General features: G+C 35.7%; 1 protein-coding gene across 16 annotated transcripts in view; it reads right to left on the bottom strand.

The window, feature by feature from the left end:
- The window catches only part of PPFIA2 (PTPRF interacting protein alpha 2), a 341,449-nt gene that overhangs the window by 35,770 nt on the left and 279,196 nt on the right, over positions 1 to 26,483 (bottom strand). For 9 of the 16 annotated variants that reach the window (XM_080575702.1, XM_080575698.1, XM_080575688.1 and 6 more), the window contains 12 exons: positions 23,984 to 24,070; positions 23,478 to 23,561; positions 22,987 to 23,118; positions 21,965 to 22,027; positions 20,149 to 20,240; positions 15,364 to 15,499; positions 14,653 to 14,873; positions 11,881 to 12,118; positions 9,194 to 9,223; positions 8,174 to 8,304; positions 7,501 to 7,655; positions 937 to 1,030 (listed from right to left, as the gene is read on the bottom strand). In XM_080575702.1, coding sequence (XP_080431828.1) covers positions 937 to 1,030; positions 7,501 to 7,655; positions 8,174 to 8,304; positions 9,194 to 9,223; positions 11,881 to 12,118; positions 14,653 to 14,873; positions 15,364 to 15,499; positions 20,149 to 20,240; positions 21,965 to 22,027; positions 22,987 to 23,118; positions 23,478 to 23,561; positions 23,984 to 24,070 — 1,463 coding nt within the window. Of the gene's footprint in view, positions 1 to 936; positions 1,031 to 7,500; positions 7,656 to 8,173; positions 8,305 to 9,193; positions 9,224 to 11,880; positions 12,119 to 14,652; positions 14,874 to 15,363; positions 15,500 to 20,148; positions 20,241 to 21,964; positions 22,028 to 22,986; positions 23,119 to 23,471; positions 23,562 to 23,983; positions 24,071 to 26,483 lie in introns of all 16 variants that reach the window. The other 7 variants (XM_080575703.1, XM_080575689.1, XM_080575691.1 and 4 more) reach the window with 4 other exon arrangements.

Raw genomic sequence — 26,483 nt, 5'->3', positions numbered from 1 at the left:
ATATAAATTCAAAGAAAAGCTGAAACATATCCCTTGCTTTTTTTGGATTAGAATTGCTAATTCTCTTGAAACTTTGCAAAGGAATATTAAAAGACAGAAAGACCTGAAAACACCAAACATTTTAAAAATTAGGCTTTCAAAATCAAATAATAGCGCTAAAGTTAGTGATTATGGATGAAACATAAACCTGTTTGTTTACTAAATGAATTTTCGATGTCATTTTAAAATACTATCTTTTTGTTTTTTTTTTTTTTTTTCCTCAGACACCCTCTAATTACACTGGAACTGTGATGCTGCCAAAAGGTTTCTTTTGTGTTCGTAGCTTTCTTTTGACAGTTCTCCTTAGCTCCTGGCAGCTGTTATGAGTCAGCATACTGGTTTTACAAGTAGGTGCACCAGAGTCAGCACTAAGTTATTATATGATTTAGGTGAACAACAAGCTAGGTTGCCGTTTGCTGACAAGCAAAAGAAAGTGAAGCTGCTAGGGTTTATGAGGAGCCTTTAACTTCTATAGACAGAAATAATAATTTGTTCAATGGATAACACAAACGATCTTTTCTCTGTTCTGAAAAATTCATGTAGTCAGTCACTAAAATGGTTCTTTCACTGCTTGCCTATTTTTTAAGAACTGTAGTTACCAAATGATAAAGAATTAATAACAATGTGAAACAGAAAATGCCTCTCTCTTACTGTTTTGCAAATGAAACAATATTATACAATTGACAAAATTACAATATTTTTCCTATATTTTATATGCAGCTTTAAAAACATTTACTCTGGGAAAAAAAAAACCACAAAAACCAACACACACAGTAAGTGATAAACAGTCATAGCAGATGGTCCTGCCTCTCATTATACATCTGCATAAAAACAACACAAAAACTGACATTAGATTCAAGTATGAGCCAATACAAGAAACTTAAAGGTGGTACTCACTTTTTCTTTAGTCTTCGGTCTTTTTCTGCTTGGGTTCCAAGTTTGCCCAATCCCAGAGATTCTTGTGCTGCTGCTTCTGTTTCCATATAGCCTCCTGTGTTGAAAATGGAAAAAGAAAAAAACAAAAAAAAACAAAACAACAAAAAACCAACATATTTTCCTACATCTCTTTCCCAGTTGTTCTCTCAATCCTTCAATACCCATTCTGACCGTCCCCTCATCATCTATGTTTGCTTACTTAATTCATGGCATCTAGTGTTTGTGGAGAACATCTAATGCTTGCAAGTGTTTGCTACATGGAAAAAAGTAGAAAGAAAATTTGCTTCCTCCTCATGTTCAGCAGAAATGTATGAAAAGGGCACCCTGGTCTTCTCCTTTGCCTGTTTGACTCCTAAGTATCAGTCTCATGGTCCTGAGTGAGCAATGCCTTCACCATTTTTTGATCTTAGTTGGGAAACATGCAAATGAAAGTACCTTCTCAAGAACTGTATGATTATTACAGACATAATATAGCATCAGTTAATGTCATCATGCTAAAGTCTTTGTTTTGCCCTCACAGAGAGTCTTACAGTCTTTGATGTCATTATCCTTCCAAACTCCTAAACCAGAGACAACACAAGGAATTTGTCAGAAGTAGAAAGCCTCATGGGTCTCCTTGGAGAAGGCCCCTAGACACCTAATTGCTGTTGTGTCAGGGGAACTTGAAGAACTTGATTCAAGTCACAAGGAAAGCCTGCAATAAGCAAGGACACCTGGAGCAAACTATAATCATATTATAAACTGTGGACAAAATTGGTATTGTTAATCCATACTGATCAAAATTATGTCTGTTAATGTGACTTTTCTGGTGCAGAAGCTGAAAGGTACTCTGACTTTTTTTTTTTTTTTTTTTAATTGCTGCTTGGATTCAAGGTAGAAGTGAGCTGCTCATGAAGTTGCCAGCACAGTCTCCCAACTCTGGCTCTAAGCAGCCCTCACACCTGCACATGTATCTGCACAGACACAGTGGCTGCAGCACTTCTTTGAAAGCTGCTTTCTGCTGTACTCCTGTTCATGAGGTGTATAAGTGGCATAGAAAGACAACATTACAGGAAATGCTGATGCTTTTCTCCATTTGTCAGTGGCAAATTCTTATTTTTCAACTAATGGATAGTAAACAATTGTGGAGTGGACACCGGGATAATTAGGACAGCACAATATAAAATAAAAGATTTCTATTCTGATTCAGCGATTTTAACCATAAAATGAAGTGTAAATGGTATCTAGCAAAATATCATCACAGGCTTTTGCAAATCACATTTACATGCAATTCAACCAAGTGGGAACAAAACCAACTGCAGTATCATTTTATGACGTTAAATTATAAAAACCCATTTTCAAGCAGCACTTTCAAAGCAGGTGTAGTTCTACCTCTACCACTGGCTAGACGGAATTTTTCTTCAATAAAGAGGGCACTAATTTTCCACATCTCATGATGAGAATGATGCCTCCAATCACAAACACAAAAAACATAACTGTATACTTTGCTTATTCTCATCTGCTTTTCAAAGTCTTACAAAATATCTCATCAAATGTTTCTTGCTGACTCTGGAGTAAACTTATAATTTTTACAAACTGCTGTACATATATAACACCTGTTATACATAAACTGCTGTAATATATCACACCTTCCTGAGAGAGCAGCTCACCAGATGTTAGGTGTAGATGGTATGATGGCAGTGCAATGGGGGATTACAATCATAGAATCATTCAGGTTTGGAAAAGACCTCTAAGATCATCTAGTCCAAACCTTTAAGCTAGTACTAAAGTCCAGCACTAAACCATGCTACTAAGTTCTACATCTAAACATTTCTTGAAGATCCAGGGATGGTGACTCAACCATTGCCCTGGGCAGCCTGTTCCAATGCCGCACAACCCTTTCAGTGAAGAAATTTCTCCTAATGTTCAACCTAAACCTCCCCTGGCACAACTTGAGGCCATTTCCCCTCATCTTATCACTTGGAATCAAAATAAAGAGCAGCACCTCTACATCAACAAGATTAAACAGACAACCGGCACTTCAGAAACACCTCAGTGACTGTAACCAGATTTCTGGTTTTGATTCCAACAGTTTTCTTTTTCAACCTTATCACAGTGAAATGATATAAATGTAACTCATGTCTCTTCTGCATGACAGAAGGAAAAAAAAAACAAAAAACAAAAAAAACTCCTGAAGTGAACTGCAATAGCTCATAACTATCAATCAAATTGCTAACACAGGCTTTCTATTGATTGATTGATTGAAGGTCCCCATCTGGTCTCAGTTTACTGTTTGAGTTATAAATCTAGTTCTTCCTCTATGGCTGTAGCATCTTAATGAAAGGCAAGATACGTAACATTCAATAGCTATCCATCTAGAATGCCATTCATCCTTGACAACCCCATTAGATCATCTTCTCATAAGGACTAAAGGATATGGGGTAATATTACTCAACAATAGACAGATTTGCTTACTTTCTGTTTTAGAAAGTTAATCCGGGCTTTTGACAGAGCTAGCAAAAATAACAAGGCAGTGATGCCGCAAATACTCTTTGTTCAAGGCTGATGTCCTATCAGCATCAGTGCTGCTATTACCACTTCACTTAAGGAACAAAGCCTGTAAAGTTCTAATGCTCAAGTATTTTCTTCAGAGAATTATAGTGCTACAGCTCCTACCTTCCTTTGGCAAAATAGCTAATGCAGGAGAATGGTCAATGACTTGATAGAGCTCTCTGTTCACATACTGATCAAGCTCAATGAGCCACTCTGAGGATGACTGTGACATTAAATGATCACTCTCACAGACTGGAAAGTATTCTCAGCATACTAGACTTTACCACACAACAAACACATCTGGGCCTTTGAATGATCAAGGGCACATTGTATTGGATATGGTCATTGTGCCTGTTTGTATCTCAGGCATGCAGATGACCATGGTTCTGAACAAACTGATCTCGATGATACACCATACAGATGAACTAGACCAGGAGAGACTAAAAATCCTTGTGATAGATTGTTTTAGGGACTAGAATATTTTAATTGTAAGATGAGGAGAATATGCAAATGTGTATTGTGGTATTCCTCAAGAGAGAGGAGTGGATAAATTTAAAATCAAACTGTCCTGGTTTCAGTTAGGACAGAGTTAATTTTCCTCCTAATAGCTGGTAGGGTGCTATGTTTTGGATTAGGATGAGAAGAGCGCTGATAACATGCTGATGTTTTAATTGTTGCAGAGCAGTGCTTACACCAAGCCAAGGACTTTTCGGCTTCTCGCGCTGTCCTGCCAGCAGGCAGGCTAGGGGTGCAGCAGGAGCTGGGAGGGGACAGACCCAGGACAGCTGACCCAAACTGGCCAAAGGGGTATTCCATACCATCTGGCGTCATGCTAAACAATATATAGGGGTGGCTGGCCGGGGTGGGGGGCCGGCTGCTCGGGGATAGGCTGGGCATCGGTCAGCGGGTGGTGAGCAATTGCATTGTTCATCACTTGTTTCGTACACATTATTGTTAGTAGTGATATTATAATTATTATTTTTCCTGTCTTAATAAACTGTCTTTATCTCAACTCACCGGCTTCACTTTCCCATTTCTTTCCCCCATCCCAGAGAGGGAGGGGGGAGGGTGAGCGAACGGCTGTGTGGTGTTTAGCTGCCAACCGGGTTAAACCACAACACAAACAAATTCAGAAAATTAAATAAGAGACATTTCTTCCCCCTTTACATTCCTTTCCCCTTCCCCAGTTATTAACAGAAATCTTGAAGAATGTAGAAAACTGGAATCTTGATTCTAAGAAAGATATCCTAAGGCCTATACTTGCCTTTGAACAATGATACAATGATAAAAATAGCAAATTATGAAAATAATTATGAAAAAAATGGCAAGTTTAGCAGTGGAAAACTAAATTTTGAAGGTAATGTGGATCAAGGAAATCTTTTGGGTGACAGCCTGGCTCTTCTGAAGTTAATGAAACTTTGGAGGTTCCAATATTGCTTCTTAGATGAGAGTATATATTACACATGATTTTAGAGACATTATGGAACCAGCTACAGAAGTATTATTTGTACATGCAGTGTGTAATAATGTCATTGGGATCCTTAATATCCCATGCATTGCCATGAACTTTTAAATTGTTCCTTTAAGCGTAATTGTGTGCATGTGCAAATATGCACATAAGAAAACAAATTAATGTTTCTGAGGCTCAAAATCAGGTTTCTTGCCTCTGTACTACTTGGTGTTCTATTGAATAAAAGGTATTTTTCATACTCAAAAATATAAGAAGTCTGTATCTATATCAAATCAGAATAAGTTTAATTTAAGAAAAGAGTCAAATCATATTCATTTATTGATTTTGAATTAAAGAATTAGGTAATGAAAAACATATAAATATACTAACTGCAGTGCAATGATGATATGCCTTACTATTTAGGTTTCTGTGACATATTATTTTACTATGAATAGAGCTATTAATAGAGCTATTAATCTGTGCAGCTATTAATAGAGCTGCACAGATATTGAACCTATCATGGAATTGATTCAACTACCACCACTATTTTAATTTTTGTTTATTGTCTTTAAACAGTTACTGAATGGATACTGCCACACAATATTTTTTGTCTTATCTTAAAAATTAAGATGAGGAAAACTATTCTGTAATTCAGCTGCTCAACAATGTCTCTTAATTTCTTAAAATATTTTGTTCTTACTTTTTAGTTACTGTATTTTTTTTGTATATGCTTGTAAATCTAATTTGCTTAATTAAAATCTGCATTGTACTGAAATCTTTGCGATTGAGCTAAAGGATGGTTGTCACAAAAAATTCATTTAATTGCAAATCTTCACTAATAGCTAATAGTGTAATTTCACGAACTGGTGTTGGGAATTACAAACAGGCTTTATCCAATTATGCATATGGCTTATTAATCATGTTGGCTATTATAAGAAATTAATCTATTGCCAGATTATATTGCTCCTGAGGCAATCTTTAAAGGTGTTATTTTATTTTTGTTCATATCGCAAGGAATTGCAGGGAAGACCAGCATATTTATTACATCTTTGTCCTCTGTGTTCCTGAGTTACTGTGAAATCACAGATTATTATACATAATCCATCAGTATTAATAAAATTGGTTTTATGGAATGTAAATTTGAATTAATACCACAGACTAAAGTTATAAAATTCTCCATTAGTGCAGATGGCGACATGCAGGTTTATTTGAGAGATCCATTTAATGGGATCCTGAAATACATTAAACTATGAAGATGATTGAATAAATCAGTTTTATTCTTACTGTAGTGAGGAAAAAAAGGAATTTAAATCAAGATTAAAAATTATTATTATTTTTTAAAGAAAATATAAATAGGAAAAAGGTTGGGGTGTAAATGGAGAATGCTCAGTCCTTTGATTTTACTCTGATATTTTGATCCTAATATTGCATAATTTTATGTTGTAGGATTTTAGTAATGGGTTTGTTAGTTGTTTAAGTTGTGATTAGCATTCATTAATATCATATGTCAATATGAATTTAGGTGGTATTATTATTTTTATATTTAAATTTATTATTTCAAGCCTATGTATCACTTAAGCATTTACACTTACTGCAAACCTTTAAAATTTTTTGTAGGTGTTATGTTGTCACCATGCCAGTAAAAATTTAGTGCCTCACAAAGCTGTACTCTGAAATCTTTGTGACTAGGAAAGAGGTATTATTTCTATTTTATTTTACTAAATTTATGCCTGTGTGGCATGCACCTGTATGCTAATCTTAATCTAGCTAAATCAGATAGCCTAGCAATAGAGACTGCAGCTAAAGATGTACCAATCTGGGTACATAAACTATGAGCCTGTGCCTTAACTGTGACTTAACTTTCCATTGCTTTTGCTACCTAAATGAGGTTAAATACTTGTTAAATAAAGTTGAGGCATAATTGTTTTTTGCATTTGCCGTGGACATACCTCATGGAGCATCACAGAAGAAAAATTTTGCCAGGCATGAATTAGACAAAGATCTTGGCTAGGGAAAAGGGCAAAAGAAATAGGAGGAAAACAAAGTGTTGCCATAGGCAGCATAGCTAATTGCAAAAGTACAGTGAGGACAGTGGTGAAAGGCACTAGGAGACATCTATTGACACACTGCAGTGAGAAAGGCAACTACACCTGCAAGGATCTTCCATATCACATTCTTATACCCCTTAGAGTGGAGTGTATACTTAATTCTCTCTTATCTCCTCTTTATTTTGATTATTTGAGAATACTCAGTTAGCATTTTTAACCTAATTCAAGAAAGTAGTGAAGCAGCAGGCTCAGTGAAGAGGGTAGTAGTTTGTAATTTGAGCTAGTAATTTGTGTCAGAAGTCTGCTTTCATTTGTGTTATAGTCATAGCAAACTCCTGACGTATAATTAATGATAACAATGGAGTCTAATGGGAAGGTTCTGCCAGAGTAAAGAGAACAAAAAGCAAATCGGAAAACTGAAAAGAAGCAAAAAAAATAGAAATGGAAAAATGACTGTGAAGTGGTGACCTTGACTTGGTACCACAAATTTCTTACTCAGCTGTCCAAGTCGAGCCTTCTCTTTTTTACCAAACAAGCGTCCTATTGAGGACTTGATTCCTTTCTTCTTGGGAGCTTTGTGCAGGGAGTCTTGACTGCTATTGACACTGCCAAGACCAATGCTTTCCGGCTCCAATGAAGCAGACAAACTACTATGAATGATAATAAAGAAATAGAACAGATAACAAATTATTATTATTATTATTTAATTTTATTTTCTTCTGAGCAGCTCTGCAAACAAATGAATTGGTTATAATTTAGTAATAATCTTCCCACAAATGAAACAATTAATCACATCTTGCTCCTTAAGTGATCTAGCAATATGCAGAGCAATATGAGACTGGAAATAAATATTTTTAATTTGTTAAGAACCATTGATGACAATTACAGGATATTCCTGATATTTGTCTTTCTAGGATTTGCAGGATCACTACTTCTAGTAGTGATCAAAACTACACCTTAAAACAGAAATATACAGTATGTGTTTTAGCACTGACAAATATTATCAAGATCACATAAGAGACAAAGGTAAAGGTTTCTTTCATGGTACAGAAAACAACTACCAAGAAGAAACATGAAGAAATAAGGGCATTTTAGAGTAAACAACATGATCTGAAGAGAGTAATATGTGGTAAAAGTGAAGTACTGATTCATGGTATGGACATCTTACCTTCTGGCATCATTGTGGTATGAAGAAGGAAGGGTATGTGTCATTCTAATAGCTCTGGGTGTTGGAGGAGGAGAAGTTTCACATTTGATTGTGGCTTTATCTTCACGCCCATCTTCTTCAACTACTGCAATCTGGGGGATAGATACTACATTGAGAGCCAAATGGCTTTTCATGATTTTTTCAACATACATTTCACAAATTTGTCAACTGAACTGAAGCATGTTTGGATTCAAGGGCAGTTTTTTTTGAGCAAATTGTAAGGATTCTTATTGTTTAAAAAGACCACTGGGAAATAATAAAATTGCCTAAACATGGCAGCTTGAAATACATATTTGAAAGGACAGAGAGTACATTTGGAGACAAAATTAATTTCTTTTATCCCAAATGGGTTGATCCAGTAAAGGTCTAAACATGAAAATAACCTTATGCATGAGCAGGCCTCTTTCATTAAGCAGGATTATTCATGTAAACAAAATTCTCAGGGAAGTAAGGGAGAAGGTAAATACATAAACAAGACTACTCCCTCTGCAGTTTGTTAAGTGAATGGTCAAAGCACTTGAAAATAAGCATGAAAAAAGGAGTTTTGTCACAACAAATACTAATTTAATTTGAATACTGTCTCCTCTCATGTAAAGATAATTACCATATTCAGCTCCAATTTTGCAAATACCTTTATATTGCTCCACAAGATTTCAAGCAATCTGACTTTGGTTCCGCCAGCAGTAAAAATGGCCAAAATACATTTGAAGGTAATTCTTTTGTGCCCACACTTTGCTTTTAACTGTATCTCCTTTAAGTGTGTGCTGTAGAGGCTCCTGCAAAGTATCACTAGTGGGCTTTGATCCTTGGAGTAGCAGTGACCCCTGCAAGCCTTTTGAGGTAGTCTTAAAATGACTATGTTCAGGTATTGAATGAAAAGTAGTGAAAGGGGTGCAGCACGTGGGAAGGACCCACTTATTTAAATGGCAGAGGAATATGGCAAAAGCACTCTCCCAAGCTTTTAAAAAGCCAGTATCATACCTTTCTCCGATGTTTCCTTAGATCGCTTGGCTTAAATTGGTAACAAAAGCAGCAACAACAAAAAAGAATGATTAATAAATCTTATTTGAGCATAACAATGCAACACACTTTTTCTTCTGACATTCAGAATCATGAAATAGATATTTCATTAATTTAAGACTACCCATACTATATACTGATTATAAATGTGGTGTCATAACATAAGATAACCCTTTACAAATACACCATCTGTGAAAGCAGTTATTTTTTCCAAAGTTACAATCCCATTTCTTTTCATAAATTTAGCAAAGAATAGGATACTCCAAATTTATGATAGCAGTTTTTAATTTTGGATTTTTCATATAAAACCTTACACTAACCCCATCCCCCAAAACATACATACATATATATATATATAACATATTTGCAGTTTTTTATAATATTACAAACTAATCAATGATTCACCGAGGATACACACAAAATATCATCAAATACCACATCAGAAAAGTGGTATTTCTCTCCAGTTACCCTGTCTTAATGAGCTTGGCACCTTTAGTCAATGAATACAAATTCATCTGTCTTCTGTACTGCAGCATTATTTGGCGGTAGAAATCTGATAGAATGTGCTTTGTTCAACCCCTTTTCATTTTTATTTTTTGGTGGATGTCTCATTCATACAAACAGAGCTGAAGAAATTGCAGAATGTTTGGTTGCATAGACCTGAGATGTGGAAAATCCTGTGATACTGCTTCTCCAGCCAGCCCCTATGGGACCATTTGGTAACTTGGGCTCTAGAGACCAGACTATTACTTAACTCTTCCCCAACTCAAGTATTCCCACTTGGAGGATGTCTGATAGTGTGCTGTGTCTGTCCCCAGCCAGGAAGGTAATGAGATATTCAAGATTCAACTCTTGCTAAAACAGTGCAGGGGCAGTGTCCTGAAATGATCAATGTATGTGCTTTGTATGGCGTTACTTTTATGGTTTATGATATGCCAAGAGTCTGGCTGCAATTCATACCGACATATCCGAGTTTTAGTCCAGCTACAGCTGGATGCCAGTGAGGCTGTAGTAACATGAAATGTAGAATCTATACTGCCATTTTGTATTTGAATCTGATGAACACACTGACTGTCTAAATCAAGGCAACTAGGCAGCACGGGTGCCAGCTGGGAGGTCAATTTAACCATTGCCATTAATCTGTAGCCAAATTATTTAGCTTAAATGGTGGATGGAGTCAAACTGCATATTGAGGAAGGTGCTGCTTTGGTTAAGTGGGTAGCACCATGGCAGCCTGTACATCCACCTTCTCAACCATGGTTTTCACCACCACCATCTTAATTTCTGCTCTTCAGCAGTGGGAACCAGGGGGAGAAAAAAGAAACAGTGCCTCAGTCTGTCACACCTGCTAGCCATGACCTCCTCTCACAATAAGAAGGTGCTGTCTTTAGTTCCCAAGAAGGCAGCAAATGGGTTCAGGTGAGTACAAGTAGCTGTCAGTTTCCAGAAAGAGGGCAGGGAAGGAATACGCAACTAGAAGAAGACAGACAAGAAATTCTACTCCCACCTGAGTAGGAGCCACATGGAGGATGAATAGCTGGGCTTCACTCTCAGCTGTTCTTAGCTAGGGAACCTTTTCAGCTAGGAGAGTTAATTTCTGCTTTCTGATTGAGATCAAAGCTCATTTCCCCTCTGCTGAGAGGCCCCATGAGTGGACACTTGTCTCCACATGGAACCATTGCTGCTGCTTCCCAGGAGTGGACTGTAGGACACTGATGATGTTCAGATTACCAGAGAAACAGCAAGAAATAAATGGGGTTACACATATCCTATTCTCCTCACTGTATATCAGACATCATCAGAATGGGCTGCTTTGATTTTATTCTTTCTTAATGCTTAAGTAGATGAATTCACTCAGGCTCTAAATTTCAGTTTGTAGCCCACACTGAACACCACACTCTGTGTCTGCTTTCTTATCAATATTAGAGTTGAACATCAGAATATGCTGACACATGCTACATTGACTTACATGACTATGTGCAATTCCTTTTCGTCTAGAACCAAAATCATTATTATTATCATTTTTTGCAAATCCCCTTTCAAATCAAAATAGACATATCTCAGAATATGTGCGTAAAGGTACAGTAATGTTAGAATTTCTTTGCAGGATAATTTGGTGTCTAGGTATTGCAAACTATCGGTAATGTTGAAACATAGCAGTTAAATGAATTATTGGAGAAAAAGAAGCACCTATTTCATGTGCTTGATATACTGTCATGAAGAATACATACAAACTGGTGCAAGTATAATGAGGTTTTAATGTCTGCTACACACTTCCTGGAGGTTTAAACTTGCCAATAGCCCCACTGTGTGATAGCTACTTCACTTCAGAGCTTTTCATTAGAAAGCATTTTCCACATATATATTAATTACAGTATTTCTAATGATCAGTTCTGTTTCTTATTATTTCCATTGCCTTTGTGCTGAATGCCCTTGATCCTCAGATCAAGATGTCCCTGGTGAATCACGTAATGCTCAGAAAACACAATAGCAAAAAAAAAAATCACAGATGTCCATATTCTAAGAAATTTACTATCTGTTTGTATGACAGAGAGGTGAATATAGAATTAGAGAGATGAGCCATCCATACAGTGAAAATATGATGCTAGAAATATCACACCTAAAATGGGCATCACAGAGGTTCTTACCAGTGTCATTACCCCCATTCTATCCATCTCCCTGGCTGGACTGCGAGGTGTGAGTTTAGGAGTTGAGTGTCCACTGGGAGGAGATGAGCTTGCAAGTGATGATGCCGTCACTGAGCCAGTAATGGATGTACCTTGGTGGACTCTGGCTAGGTTTAAGCCTTCCAGACTCACGCTGGCCACTCTGTTCTCTATCTCTTCAGCACGCAGTTCTGTTGACTCTTTTTCTTCTTGGATTAACCTTATGAAATAAAAGAACACAGTTCAACTTAGGCCAGAATTAGTACTCTAAAAGCATTCTCCAATTCTGAAAGCAAATTTTTCTTCCTTGGTACTTCTCATTGTCTCACATATGCACAGAGACTCACATTGGCATACAATATATACGTACAACAGATGTTATATATGCCCACTACTGACTGTTTTTAATTTCTCATTATAACTTCTTCCTTCATTTCTGCATACCCCAAAATTAAACCTAAAAAATACTTCCTTTCAAATGAGATCCAAAAGAAAAAAAAAAAAATCAAACATTAGTTTCATAGATCAACCCCAAAATAATATTGAAAAACATGTTTTTAATCACCAGAATTACAAAATCCTTTTTTTTAATTCCTCTATCCTCAAAAACAATCGGAAGAATCTGCCCAACAACTAGACTTGATGTATGACATGTAAGAAAGATTAGTTTCTTTGCAAACGAGAAAGTGCAGGAGAGGGGGAGTTAACAATCTGATTTACCATAGAAAACTAATTCCACTCTTAAGTTGGTTTCATCTGATTTTCTGTTGCTAAAGCATAAACACAAATTTAAAGTCAAATGAAATTGGGCCTTTGAGAAGGGAATTACTAGGATAATCCACATTAAAAAACAAACAAACAAAAACAAGAGAACATGCAAAACAATTTATGTTTCATCCCTACAAACTGATGAAAAAACAAAAGTTTCTCAAGTATTAAGTTTTTAAGTGATTTTTGTTATAATAGCTCTTATTGGCGACAAATACTAGTTTCTTAGACGTACAAAGCTTCAACAGGATTTTTCTACTGGATTCTTTAGTTTTGCTTAGATGTTCTTTGCTCATAAACCCACATTAGAAGGAATCTATTTTTGCAAATAGGAGGGAAAAGGATGAGAGATCTAAGTAAAATGACAAAATACGAAGCCTGGAGATACTGAATCTGTGAACCAGGCTTGCTTTTTTAGTGACGGTAATAAAAGCCTATATACCAGTATAAGCTTATCAGTAGGGGAAATAAACTTCTCTCACACGACCTCCAGCAAAAAAGGCTATATAAGACTTCTCCCTTTTTCTTCCTTTCATGACATAAAACTGTACCTACCATCTAAGTCAAGATCCTCTGTTTAATAAAACAACGATCTGACTCAAGATGGCACAAATAATATCTATGTTACCTTTATGTGCAATTCTTTGTCACAATATTTTATAGTATTATATAATTAGAATCACAGAATGGTTTGGGCTGGAAGGGACCTCAAAGATATCTAGTTCCAACCCCCCTGCCATAGGCAGGGACACCACACACTAGACAAGGTTGCTAATTACTTGTTAAATTTTTAAAATGTTAATATGTTTAAAATTTATATATTTGTTGAATCTACAGCTTCCTGAATTGGTCACAGTGCTGACTTTGTAATAATAGAAACAATGGATAAAGTTCTTTTCTACATGCGCTCTAAATACACTGTTTTAATGAAACAGTCTCCGAACAACAAAATTTCTCTCTACATTTCTTTCTTGATAGGTGTAATAAAGGATGGGATAAAATCCCATCTGAATGAAGAAATTCTGGGAGTAGTGAAAACTGAAAGCTGTAGATCTATAACAAAAGGTCTCCCCTGGAATGCAAAAGTTATTCGAATTCCATAAATTTCAATAGAGTTCTGTCTTTAAAGATACCTTGCTCAAAGAAAGTTTGAGATCTGGCAGAAGGTAATCTGATTTTGATTATACTTCTAAACATACTTTTTCTGTCTATAAAATTACCAGAAAATGACTAATACATTTAGTAACATCATCATCTCCTACAGAAATGAGAGGATACTTTTGACATACCAACTTTTTAAAAGTTATCTTACATGAAAAACATGTAAGAATGTTTTCAGCTTAAAACATGGTTTTGTTTATAAAAACTACTTTATTAAAATATGTTATTGGATTCTCTATCACTCCATTACCTTTGCACAGAATTTAGCAAGACACATTCATTTCACTGCCTATTTCCAAGCATTAGAAGTCAACCTTGGAGCATGAAAAAAATAAATCACATTCTGTGGTTCCATAGAAAATCAAAACCATGTCTTGGAAACATGGCTTCTGTTAGATGTAACAGAGGAATAATCAGCAGAAGAAACCATGAACAGCACTGAAGTATTTCAGATAGGAGGTCATTAGTGAGCAGGTAGAATTATGCAGAATAGGGGAAAAAAAAAAACATGAAAAGAGGACTACGGAGGGAGATTTGTCAAATGTGCCAAGTGTTATTATTGTATTTCTTTTCAATTGCCAAGCAGTTCTTTATATGAAACATTTTTTGAAAGTAAACATTTATTTTTTTCTGCGGTTGGGAATTGAAGAAAACGATGTTATCTTCACTCAGTAAATACTCTCATATGAAAAGCAGACACATTATCAATCCTTTAAATGTACAAGTGGTCCCCTAGTCATTATGAATGGTATCTGAACTCATGCACTGAAGAGACCTTAAAGCTGTAAACAAGAACACCACCACAGCTGGTTCAAGGTTACATACCTGATTTCTTTATTGATTGCATCTAGCTGTTCCTGAAGCATCATGGCCAGAGTCTGGGCATCAGAATGGCCACTTGGTGACAGGAGGTCCATGGAGCTGAAAAGTGTTTCTCTATCATCATCATCAATATCAGACATTTCAGTGTCACTTTCAAATGGATGGCTGCTCAAAACGCCAATCTGCTGTGTCCTATTCCACTCATGATCTCCAAGTGATTTTACCTAACCAGGAATTAGAATATATATGGCTTATTCCATGGAAAACAACTGCAAAGCTGAACTATAAAATGGGAAAGGAAAGCAACTAACATTTAAGAATACTTATTCAATGATTAATTCTCCATTAATACTTGCAGTATTACAGCAAGAGGGCATTTGGCATTGCAGGGGATGTAAAGTATTTTCACACAATTTTTAATGCTGTGTAAAGTTAATTCTTAGGAAAATTTATGAAGATATTGAGAAAAGACAGATAATCAAGCATGTTTGAACTCTGATGTCTGAATTTCAATGTTTTCTGCCTTCATTTTAGTACAATACTCATAACCGAGTATATATACATATTAACAAAACAAAAAAAAAAACACCAAAAAACTTGGTGTATATATGTAAGTATTCATTTATTTATTCTGGAAATACACAAACCAGAAGCTTATTAGCCTGAAAAACATGCTCTTATTCGGAAATATATGAAAAGAAATTGGGGATTAACCTTTGGTTCGTCTCTGCGTACTCCCATCCGTCCCCTCCTAGGTCGCCTTATCACTTTAGTTGACCGATAGTCAGACTGGCTATCAACCAGTGAGCCCACAGAATACCTCAACTCTGTTGACGAGTCAAGGTGAGGCCTGAAAAAAGAGTCAAAGAAATAGACTGGGTGACTAAACACAGTAGTAATAGTAGTAGTAATAATAACAAAAACAACAATCCAATGACCACTTGAGGAACACAGATTTTTTAATAAACAAATTATGTGAGTTATATTACTATGTGGATTATATTATTATTGTCTGACAAATTTGATGGCCTAAAAAATTTCATGGCCTTCTACAATGGGATTACAGCATTGATGGATAAGTGAAGAGCAACTGACATCAACTACCTGGACTTGTGCAAAGCCTTTGATACTGTTCTGCACGACATTCTTGTCTCTAAATTGGAGAGACATGGATTTGATGGATGGACCACTCAGTGGGTAAGGAACTGGTTGGATGGTCACTCTCAAAGAGCTGTGGTCAACGGCTCAATATCCAAGTGGAAACCAGTGACAAGTAGTGTTCTTCAGGGGTTGGTACTGGGACCAGTGCTGGTTAACATCTTTGTTGGTGACGTGGACAATGGGATTGAGTTCACCCTCAGCAAGTTTGCTGACAACATCAAACTGTGTGGTGTGGTCAAGATGCTGGAAGGAAGGGATGCAGAGGGTCTTGGAAAGGCTTGAGAAGTGGGTCCACGCAAACCTCATGAAGTTCAATAAGGCAAAGTGCAAGGTCCTGCATCTGGGTTGGGACAATCCCAAGCACAGATAGAGGTTGGGTGGAGAATGGATTGAGAGCAGCCCTGAGGAGAATGACCTGGGGGTGCTGGTGAATGAAAAACTCGAGTCAGCAACATGCACTTGCAGCCCAGAAAGCCAACCGTATCTTGGGCTTCATCAAAAAGAGTGTGGTCAAGGGAGGCGATTGTCCCCCTCTAGTCTGCTCTTGTGAGATCCCCATCTGCAGTACTGCATTCAGTTCTGGGGTCCCCAGTATAAGAAGGACCTATTAGAGTGGGCCCAGAAGAGGTCACAAAGATGATCAAAGGGCTCGAGCAGCTCTCCTGTGAAGAGAGGCTGAGAGAGTTGGGGTTATTCAGTCTGGAGAAGAGAAGGCTCCAGGGAGACCTCATAGCTGCCTTCCAGTACCTAAAGGGAGCCTAAGGAAAGCTGGGGCGGGACTCTTTGTCAGAAAGTGTAGTGATAGGACAAGGGGTAGTGGTTTTAAACTAAAAGAGGATATATTCAGATTAGATATAAGGAAGAAATTCTTCACTATGATGGTGGTGAGGCTCTGGAATAGGTTGCCCAGAGAAGTTGTGGATGCCCTATCCATGGAAGTGTTCAAGGAGAGGTTGGATGGGGCTTTGAGCAACCTGGTCTAATGTAAAGTGTCCTTGCCCATGGCAGGAATTAGATGATCTTTAACGTCCCTTCCAACCTAAACCATTCTGTGATTCTATGTATCAGAGAATAAATGACAAAAACATATCACAAAAATCAAAACAAAAATGTGAGAAGTTGAAATCATATTATAAGAACATTATAAGATATTACTAGAAAACTAAGGTAGAAAACAACAACTTGCAGTAGGACCTTGCAGTCCAAAACTTCAACATGAAAAACAAGCAGAGTTTAGGACAAGACAATTAGCAGAACTGGCTGCTAAATATACTGTCCTGTATATTTTTCTTCTACTTCCCTGAATAAAGATACTAGAGGTCACTGTAAGAATGATACATGTTCAAGAGTGAGGTTATCTATAACACATTCTTACAGTTCAGCATTATAAAAATATTAGTGAACTGCCCTGTGATACATAGCGTAGTTTTTGAATGATTCATGTTTGTTTGATAATACTTTTGAGAAATTTAACTGCTATGAGGGATGCAACCTAAGAACAAGTACCTAAACATTTTCCATAAAAATATATTCAAGACATAACTATGGTTTTGAAAACAGAAGCGCTCTCTCCAACAAGAAGAATGGCCCATACTTCAGAAATATTCTGGAATAATGATGGTTGACCCCAAATTTTTCCTGTAGTCCTGTTAAGTCTTGGGATGTTGTGGTGAGGCATATACTCGATAACGTCAGCATATTTTTCTTGGCTGCAGACAGTGGTCACTGGCCTTTCTGTCCCTGATAAAATAGCAGCAGTAAAAATTCTCTACTTGGTGCTATTAGAAACAACCTGACTACAGGCTGCATAGAAGATGCGGAAGAGCTAAGGATGTGTACACCATTTAAACATTCAGCCACAGCAGTGGAGACCTGTCAAATTTCTAGTTCTTAACACATAACCAATCTCCACATAAAAATACATGAATAGTATAATTATAGTAGAAAAATGAAGTGTAACAAATACTATACTAAATCAACCACTTTTGTTTATAGTGACTCCTTAAATAAGCTTGACATTTCACTATAAGAGCATAAAATGAGAGTTTCATGTTTTTTGTTTTTTTTTAAACTTGGGAAAATACAATTAGCTACAGACAACTTACAAGGTTCATAGCAATGTTAATAATCAGTTTTGGGAAACAAAATAGGAATAAGTTTTGTTCTTAAAACAATTTTCTCACTTGGGAAAGATGTTGTTGAAGAAAATGATGGTTTTAATCTTGGACATAAGAAAAGCTAAATGAAGGAAATCATTCAGAAAAGCACATATATCTCTGCTGAAAAGTGCAGACTGTTTCCCTGGGCTCTAGTTCTGTATCTGTTTCTAAAAAGAGAGATTTACTTTTCCTTAAGAACAACTTATTTTGAATTAAAAAATATTGCACTTTAAAGACTGTAGTATTGGTCTCAGATTTCAAACACCATTTTAATTAAAAAAATAATCCAATATTACAGCTGTTGTATCTATTAATTGATAAATGGGAAATGTGAAGATAGTGGATAAACATGAAAACCTCTAGCAGCTACAGGGACTCCATGCACCTGCAGAAACATACAGACAACTACATATTTTAGTAGGAAGCCCTCCTCATCAGAGCAAGCAACAACAAACATGATTAGCTATCTCTTCAGAAACACCAAATAGTGACCCCTTTGCCCTGAAATGGGTTACTTTATAGCTGAATAAAGGCACTTTGACAGAGCACATGCAGAAACTTAACTTACTGCCTGGTATTATAATTACTTTGACAAAGCTAAAATAATAATGGATGGATTTCAAGGGCTAACACCGTCTGTTTGTTTTTTATAAATACTGCAAGAAAACAAATGAATAAAATATCTGGCACTGGAATTTCTGAAACGTGAGCACGTGTCACAGAAGTCAAACCAGAGATGTTAAACTTTCATGGACAGTGAATGTGTTTTAGAAATTTGGTTTTGGGTAGAGCACGCATCAGAGTTCCTACTGTTGTCATAAATGTTCTTTTTGAGCAGCCATCAGTCTACCTTCCATAAGGCTTCCCATCATGGGGCTTCCATAATATCGGGGGTGGAGGGGGAGGAGGAAATTACTTTTTTAAGAATTCCTTACAACTTGCTTTTGTTGTTATAGTAATAACAAATCTTGATAACAATGGGGCTTGGGCTACAAATGTCTTAAACTCTTTATCTACATTGCCAGGCAATAATTTTTTGATTCATTTTGTTTTAAATCTATCTGTATGTCTCTCCCCTCTGATATTGTAAACCTATTAGGGCAATGACTCTTTTCTAAGTTTGTACAATATTTGCTGTAATAGAACTTTGCTTTGATAACATACTTAGTATGTATATAAGTATATAAATACTTAGTACTTGTGCAGCAAGTTGGTAGATAATAAGAAACAACCCAGGTTCATCTCTGGCAGCAGATATTTATCTGCTGCCCAGCTTTATTATTATTATTCTGAAAGAACAAACTCCTGCAAATATAGAACTAAATATGGACTGAGAAGAATAAGTATTTAATGCTGAAACTTCCCTGTTCCAGACAGGGGGAAGTGTATTAGAAATGAGATAGTACTCCAGCTGTGTGGAGCCAGGAGCTGGACTTGATGATCCTTGTGGTCCTTTCCAACTCAGGATAGTCTATGATTTTGTGAAAAATATTATTCCAAATGATAACACAAAGTTGAGGTTTAGGGATACATTTAGGCAAGAAGGGCTGCCTTTCTAGAATAATAAATTAATTTCAGCTGTTAGTACAGTTTCTACAGTACATATCTCACTATTGTTTCCATATTGCTTTTCCACCATAAAGAGACAATGTTCAGTGCCCTGTCACAACACTCTTACTGTCAGAACACTTTTTTACTATGTCACAACATATTGCCTTAATCTTTAGTTCAAGTTTTGTGATCTTTTCCTATACATTAGGCAAAGCTGTGCTACTTCTTGCTAATAATAATAATGAAATGTTAGGTCTAATTGATAGAATAAATAAATATGGCCTTAGATATACTGAGCAGCTTTAGTATTAACAATGATGGTTACAACTTTGTTATTACAGAATCCTGAGAGAAAATGGGTATTTGGCTATGCTTTTAAAAACATTCCATAATGTCAAAGACTTTCCTTAATCACAGTAATATTTCAGTGTATTCTCATTGCTATAAAGCCCCAGTTACCTATGAAAAAAGTGAAAAGTGACAGTAATAATCATTCCACAGATCCTATATTTTTAAAGAAATACATGATTATATGTGGTTTGAATGCATTCTTGTTGTAAAGGCTTGACACTTATGCTCATGTTCTCTTTCAATTCAAAGGGAGGAAACTTTTGTTGTTAAATATTACCTTGACAATGTGGGTTCAATTAAAGAACCAGCCCTCAATTTCATTTGATCCAGTTCAGATCTCAGTTTCTCAATTTCTTCTGCAAGTCTTTCCTGGAAATCAGAAAAGTAAGATATACTTGTGATCCAAAGTACTTTTAACTTTCTGAGATATTAACCTTACAAAGCTAAACAAGTAAGATAAATTACACTGAATGTAACACTGAGTATAATAAGAAATACCACTGAACTCATTCAAGTCTCTTTATTGCTAATATGACATATGCATGAAGAGGAGATTGTACAGGTTTCCCTACCATTTTTCCATTATCTAGAAGTGATGACAGGACAGGTTCATACTGTCCTACTAAGCTGTCTTTATGTCAACCCATGAGCTTTACTTTTTTCCCAGTTCTCTCCCCTGTCCCTCTGTGGGGGAGTGAGTGAATGGCTGTGTGGTGCTTAGCTGCCTGCCAGGTTAAAAGACAACAAGAGTAAAAAAAGGTATTCATAATTCAAGTTTAGATTCTGTGTTAGAAACTTTTGTTTCATTTGACAGAGCTTTAGAAATGTCTTTTTTGTCATGTAACTTGGTGGTGAAGTATGATCCTGATTTTGCTACAGTTGAATCACATTCGAGACATCTGTAATAAGACAGGAAGTACGTGGCAATAGTGAAGAACGTAAGGGCAATGTCGTGAATGTCACGATAACACCTACAAGTCTTATTTTGCAGAATTCTTTTGCACTTCCTTCCCCTCTCCTGCAGAAAGTTCCTCATCAAAATCACTCTTATAATTCGAAAAGACAAAACAAATGGCAGTGGAAAGACTACATCAATGCAGGCAAGTAGAGCAGCTGCTGGGGCATAATTACAAATGAGCAATCCAAATGGCAGTGAACAAACTACATCATGCAATAGCACCATTATTGTACAGTAGTAGCCGTACTAGAGGAGTTGCTGTAGCTTAGATTCCATTAAAGTAAGTCCCAAATTTCTTGCTTAGATTCACAAAAAGTCTGCAGCAGCCAAGAACCCAACCAATTTCACAAGATTCTTTTTGGGACTTTAATTTGGATATTTCTCTGCCCTTCTACAAAGTTATCTGAATGTAGATGAAAATGACAAATGATTTGAATAGATATTTCTTTTTTTATTTTTCTCAAAGTAGTTTTTTTTAGATACTGAATTTCATATTTATTTTAGTATTAAATGAAGCTATGCTTTAAAAATTCTTTTAAGTAGATTTAATATGCTATAAAAACACTCCTGTGAATGTGAAGACAGATACTGTATTTGTGTATCTTACTGCCTTCAAGGCAAGTATTACTTCAAAACAAAATCTTAACATTTGGAAATGGAATAATATTTATAATTAATTTGACTGATTCACTAAACAGTATTAGGTGTTAATTTGCAATGAACTAAGAAAGCCCATTTTCAGTTATGTTTAGCATAATGCCAATGCATCTGTTAAGAAGAATTGCATCAAAACAAGAAATTACATTCTTAACTATGAAAGTGTAACCAGTTATACAATTCCTGTTAAACAAGACTTTTTTTTCCTTTCAGAATTAAAACTGGTAGAACAAAAATTACAGAGCCAGTAAAATCAGTATGAATTTTAGTGTTGACTTCCCGAGGCTAGCTATAAACATAGCTCAGAAGACTTGTTAGGGACCTTCATTGGTTAGTAAAGACATCTTAGTGATTAAAGGAATTATCTTTAATACCAGGAAAATTTAACATGATATTTGTATAAGTAAATATACCATATGTCAAAAGAAAAAAAAATAAATTTTGATAAAAACGGATAAAATCACATTATTTATAGTACCTTGTCATGTAAAGATTCTTCCAGATTTTTCCGGAAACTTTCAGATTCCTGAATCAAAACATTCTATAAACAAAATGAATAAAGACAAAAGAGAAGAAAAATCAGAGAAATGTTAAATATCAGATATTGCCATATACATGTAACCTCTATACACAAGATAGCAAATTTAAGTAAGAAATGAGCTTCACTGGACTGTAAAATTAAAATCATTTACAGCTTCAATTTGAGTATATATTAAATTTAAGACATCTTAAATTACCCAAACATGTATGAACATGTTTTTTCAAGAACAGCAAGAAGTTTGTCGTTTTCTTGAACTGAGCAACTGTCACATGCTTACACAGCTATTTTGCCCACTTCTTTTGGCAGGCCTATTTCTTGCTTTGTTATGATATTTTGTTTCCATGATATAAACCCAAAGTATATCGTGTGAAAGACTCTGAAGTGAAGATACTGAAAGATTCCCTTGGATCAAACTAAAGGTGAATCAGTAGAAGAGGGAGGGATTAAGGAGACTAAATAAAAAGATCTCACAATTTAAATTTTACAGGCTAGTTAGGTCTCACAGAGAGCTAGCACATCACAAAATATCTGTAAATAACATTCCCTCTTTCTTCTGTGGTGACAGCATGTTATTCTTTACAGAGGAAGTGAGGTAAAATCAGTAAGCTAAAATTCAGGAATGACAGCACATCTGAGACCTGGCCACTCCTCGGTTGTAATCCCCTTTCTTTCATTGCCTTGTAATGCATTGTGGCCCGTCTTTTACCAGCTCTTCATCAGGCTCCCTGTTGACAAAACAGGGACTCATAATACCCAGAATGTCCAGTTTAGAGTAGTCACGGAAAGACTCTTGAGCTCATACACAAACTAGGAGTTGAATGTATAAATTAGACTTTATTTGCAGTCATATTTACTGTATACAAAATTAGTATGATACCTCCGTCTGGATAAAAGTAGAATATGTTTCGTACAGGAGAATCTTTAGTGAGCTGAACTTTATTCTGCCCTTTGTACAGTACCTTTTCTTCAAGTGCTGCCATTCTCTCTTTTAAGTGTAGCTGCAGACGCTCATTGGATTCTGTCAAAAGTCTGTCTACAGTATCCGATAATCTTTTGTTATGCTCCTCATTCATTTTTTCTCTTTGCCTTGCCTTTAACATAGAATAGAAAAGACAGATTTGTAAGGTCCAAAATTAACCAGCACAGTCTTGTACCATTAAAAAGTAAAGATCTTATGGTAGCTGAACACATTAAAGAAATGCTACATGAAATTGATTACAGTTATTAACTAATGCACATTAATTTTTGTTTCAACAGAGTACTTTGAAAGCTGTGAGTGGGTGTAAGCTAGTTTATTAAGGCAGTTGAATAAAATGGGAAGATGCTGCCATCACCGCTATAAATAAAACATTTACCAGTAGATCGATTTGTATGCTGGAGTGCATAAGTAGTACTGTATTGACAAATTAAAAGAGGAGAAGCACACAGAAGTTGTCTGCAATACACGTACCCTTTGAAGTTCCTGATTCTTCTCTTCAAGCTGAGCTTCTAAGTGTCTCATACGTTCTTCAATGTTTCCATGTCTTTCTTCTGCCTGTAAAAAATAGAAAGACTCATTCTGTAATTTAAATGGCTTTGTATGTCTTTATCTCAGTAAAGTTTAAACAAAACATAAAGCAAGCTACTACTAACTGCAAACTTAGTTTTCAGAAAAGAAACTATTTAAACAGGCAGCTGAACAGCATTGCTTGAAATGTGTCAGCTACAAATGCCTGTTACATCCAAGCATCAGCAAAACATTGGAGTTATTTATGAGCAATGAAATCAGCCAAATGTAACATGCAGACTGTGCATGGTTTGAACACAAACCTGCCATCGTAAAATTGTAAGCTCCTGAAGCACTGAACTGCACGATGGTTGATTATCAATAAAAAAAATAATAAAATAAGTTAAAAAAATGAAAACAAATCAAATGGATTCTATTTAGCAATAGAAAGTAAAGTCCAGTAGGACTACCTTCCTACGTATGGAGATCATTTCTTGTAGTTTAGCTTCCATAATATATTGATAATCATCAGATGAGGTAGAAGAGGTTGGATCAGACTAACAAGTCAAGGAAAAGGAGAGGGACAAAATTGAAAAATCAGAACTAAAGACACTGACACTGAACAGAACACAGCACAGAATGCTTAAAAGAAAAGTGTGACTGAAAATTTAATAGTTTTAACTGACAGATTTTTAGGTGGAATAAACTACACTGATACTTGGTGGATATGATGCAATTGATATGGAGAAACTGAAAAATAATGGAATGCTAAAAAGCTATCAATCTACACATGAAAGTCCAAGGTTAGTGATGGCTGGCTGATGACATATTACTATAGAGTGAATTCAAAGCAATACTGTCTAATCTAATGTTTTTTGGAATTATGGCAAACCAAACACCAGAATAGGACTCTGAGAGGCCAATGTCAGAAAGTCCTTTATAATTCTTCTATCATTTTCTAGGAATGAAAACAATGCATAAATACTAATTAATGGATTGGTCAATTACAGAACTGTGCAATGTTATGTGGTACATTCCCTAATTTCTAGGAAACAGAAAGAACGTCAGAAGAGAAAAAGCCAAGACTCAGTATTCCGTTTTAGAATACGCTATGTAAGCCCTTCTATCCAAACAAACGATATGGTTTTCATCCCTTTGAAAGGATCCACCCTGGTGGATCCCTTTGCAAGATCAAGGTCATCAGATAAAAGAAGAACCTATAAATAAAAATTCATTAATAGGAATGAAAAGTCATTACTGAATACAGAAATGGTAATCCATCCAAAGATTCATTACTACTTCTGACAGAAGTCGACCTTAATTAGGCCAACAGAACATGTTGCAGAACATGAATATTCATGTTATTGTCATATCAAACAAGCCTGTGTTATCATTCAAAATGAAAAAAACAAAGAAATGCTATACTAGATTTGTTGCTATGGAAATAGGAATATGCATAAGGCGTATAGACAGTGCTACTGATGAAATTGAATTATGAGCTTGTGACCGTCAAATGCTGAGTATTTCACTCTCTCAAGTTTACCCTCTCAAAAAGAGATTCTGAACTCCATCTTTAGATAAGCAAACTTTAATATGAGCAATAAATAATTCTACAACTATATGTTTTAGTGAAACTATTTTTTCAGAGCCTTCAGTCTACTGATGATTTGTCAGAATAATTAGGAATAGATACCAACGTAATTCCAGCTGTACATTGTAACTTGAAATTATACATAACTTAAACTTAGTAGTATTATCAGGACCAAAAGATCAGATAGAAAATGATGATCTTGAGTTATATAAACTGCAGTTTTTGATACAAAGACATTCTTTAAAAAATCCTGCTTTTTATAAATAATAATAAATCATAACTTTGAAGATCACTAACATTCCTTTGAAATTGCATATATTCACAAAACTCAGATACTTGCAAAATTTAAGTGGAAGTCAGTATACTTTGTAACTAAGCTCATTTATTAAGTGCCATTATTGTTTCTGATCATGAAGCAGGCCTACTGTTTATCTGGACTTGCTCATTATCTGAAACTACTCTGCCAATTTGTTATGACACGGACCTGTGACAATCCCTTTATGATTTTCTTCATCCTATCTTTGAGTTTAAAATATTAGTTTGTTTCAGCACAGAAGTGCTAATGTGCTACTTCCTTTCCCAAACTGGATAAATGGGAAGACAGGACTAAAAATCTTCAGTCCCTGAGGATACAAAAAAACGAGTCATGTTATCCCTTCCATGAAGCGACCAAACTTCACCTCCACAGGAGATAGACTTCTCCCCTTTTTGAGTCCTGACTGCACTACTGGTTCAATGCCTTCCCTTAAGGAAGATTTAAGGCCAGGAGAAGATTTGAAATCATCAAAGCTCTGAGTTGATGATGGAGAAGGCATAAGGAATTCTACTTCTTTTGAAACTACTTTCATTAAGGGAGATATAGAATGCGTTTGAGGGTATTAGCCTACAAAATTAAATGACCTAGAAGATTCATTAGCTGACTGAAAACTTTAAACATGTTACCTAATCTTGACTGCTTTTATATATTTAATTCCAGGTTTATGCAAAATACGAAGATAATTGAATTAAAACCTCTAGGTTCAAATTAGATTTAAGACTCCTGATATGTGGGTCTATCTGTCATAAACAGTCCTTTCGAAGCCAGTCTAGATAGATATGTTATTCACATTTATTTTTCAAATTAAAAAAAAAAAAAAATAAGATTTTGAGTCTAAACAATGCCATAGCTTATTTCTTAGGTGTAAATTGTCTTCTTAATATATAAGACAATTGTGGTATTATCCCTAACTATTACTTGGAAAAGGATAAGTACAATTATTTCCAGAACTACGATATCTGAATGTACAATTCTTATAGTACATAGAAAATGTTCTTGAAAGAAAAACATGTTCTCTTAAGATTCTTATATCTATCTAATTCTGCTTATTTCATCACTTCCT

This window comes from Anser brachyrhynchus (genome assembly GCF_964034855.1).
Source record: "Anser brachyrhynchus genome assembly, chromosome: 1".
NCBI lineage: Eukaryota > Metazoa > Chordata > Aves > Anseriformes > Anatidae > Anser > Anser brachyrhynchus.
This window is presented reverse-complemented; position numbering and strand designations above follow the sequence as displayed.